The sequence below is a fragment of the Seriola lalandi genome, unplaced genomic scaffold (assembly GCF_002814215.2).
Source record: "Seriola lalandi dorsalis isolate HSWRI2012SDOR001 ecotype SW California unplaced genomic scaffold, Sedor1 jcf7180002006313, whole genome shotgun sequence".
In the NCBI taxonomy this organism is placed as follows: domain Eukaryota; kingdom Metazoa; phylum Chordata; class Actinopteri; order Carangiformes; family Carangidae; genus Seriola; species Seriola lalandi.
In genome coordinates, this window is record NW_019476966.1 from 1 (window position 1) to 1,231 (window position 1,231).

The 1,231-nt window shown below is 49.3% G+C and overlaps 1 protein-coding gene across 1 annotated transcript; it reads right to left on the minus strand.

Annotated features, from left to right (window-relative positions):
• Nucleotides 1-25: 25 nt before the first annotated feature.
• LOC111670908 (guanine nucleotide exchange factor DBS-like) lies at nt 26-883 on the minus strand (the record flags this gene model as incomplete). The annotated part of the gene is made up of 4 exons (XM_023427860.1): nt 26-78; nt 168-321; nt 412-603; nt 692-883. Coding segments are annotated over 4 exons (591 nt in total), but the record flags the coding sequence as incomplete, so codon positions are not given.
• Nucleotides 884-1,231: the final 348 nt, after the last annotated feature.

A 1,231-nucleotide genomic window follows, 5' to 3' on the forward strand; every position in this document is an offset into this window, starting at 1 on the left:
GACTGAATAAATTCTTGAATTTTACCTTCTTGCAGATGGCGTTATCTGCAGAGTATCTCCTCTCTTTCCTCTGTTGATCTGAAGGACAAAGAGAAAACAGTTTTTTTTTTTATACCCTTATATCACTAACCATGTAATCTGACATGTATCACTTCATCCGGGCTTACTGGGAGAGGATTGTGGAGACTTCACTTCGGGTCTTGGTGCTACTGGTTGGACTGGTCTGGTCTGCTTGGCGGCAAGTTTCTTCAAGCTGACGCGTCTCTTCTCGAACATCTCCTGGACTGAGCTTTGCTTCTGGAAAACTCTCTCCACCTGGTCCTGATGGAGACCAAACCACACGTTGTAGCAACTTAAACTCAAGTGAGAGACATCACATACAAATGCCTGTTAGTGCCACTTCCTACTGACCCTGAGCTGAGTAGTGAGCACCGCCTCGTACTGGCAGCAGATGGCGCTGCGGTCAGTGAGTGTGTGGAGCGGTGCTGTGTCCAGGTACCGCTCCAGTTCCTGCAGAGCCGCTTCAGCTCCATCCTGAGACTGACAGCGGTCCACAGGCTGGCTGGCCAACAGGAAGATGCCGTCCTCACACCACCGCGATGCCTGGGGGGGGAGTTTTTATAGAAGTGATGAACAGAAACTGAAAATGCATGGGAGCATGGTGCTGAAAGGAAAAGCTCATCATTCCTACCTTCTCCAGAGCGTGGTGGAGCTCCATCGCCCTGAGCAGGAGGTTCTTCTTGCTCCTCAGTGTGGAGCTGATCTCCTCGCACACTCCCCTCAGCTCGCTGCACTTCGGCCTGATGGAGTCCTCGGCATAGTGCGAGTTTTCTATCAGCCTGTCGCCTTCACAGGCCAGGGACAAGGCACGGTCCAGTACGTCCTGTTGAAACACATTGGAGATGTCTGTAGAATACTGGCTCGGCAGCAGACGGCAGGGGAAGCATCATCAATCAATCAATCAATCAATCAATCAATCAATCAATTGTCGATCCCTCTCTTCCTCTACCTCTACCATATGCAGTGTTCATTAGTTAATGCAGAATGGAGTGAGACACCTACATTATGCAAATCAGTCAATCTACAGTCAGTCTTTCTGTCTGACTCTCTTACATCAGTGTCCATTCATATGTCAGTGAGTGGGGGACGGAGCGGGACATAACATTGATTATGTCATTAGCCATATGGCTTCAAGGATGCAGCAAAGGTGAAAGTGTTGAGCGTGTGTTTT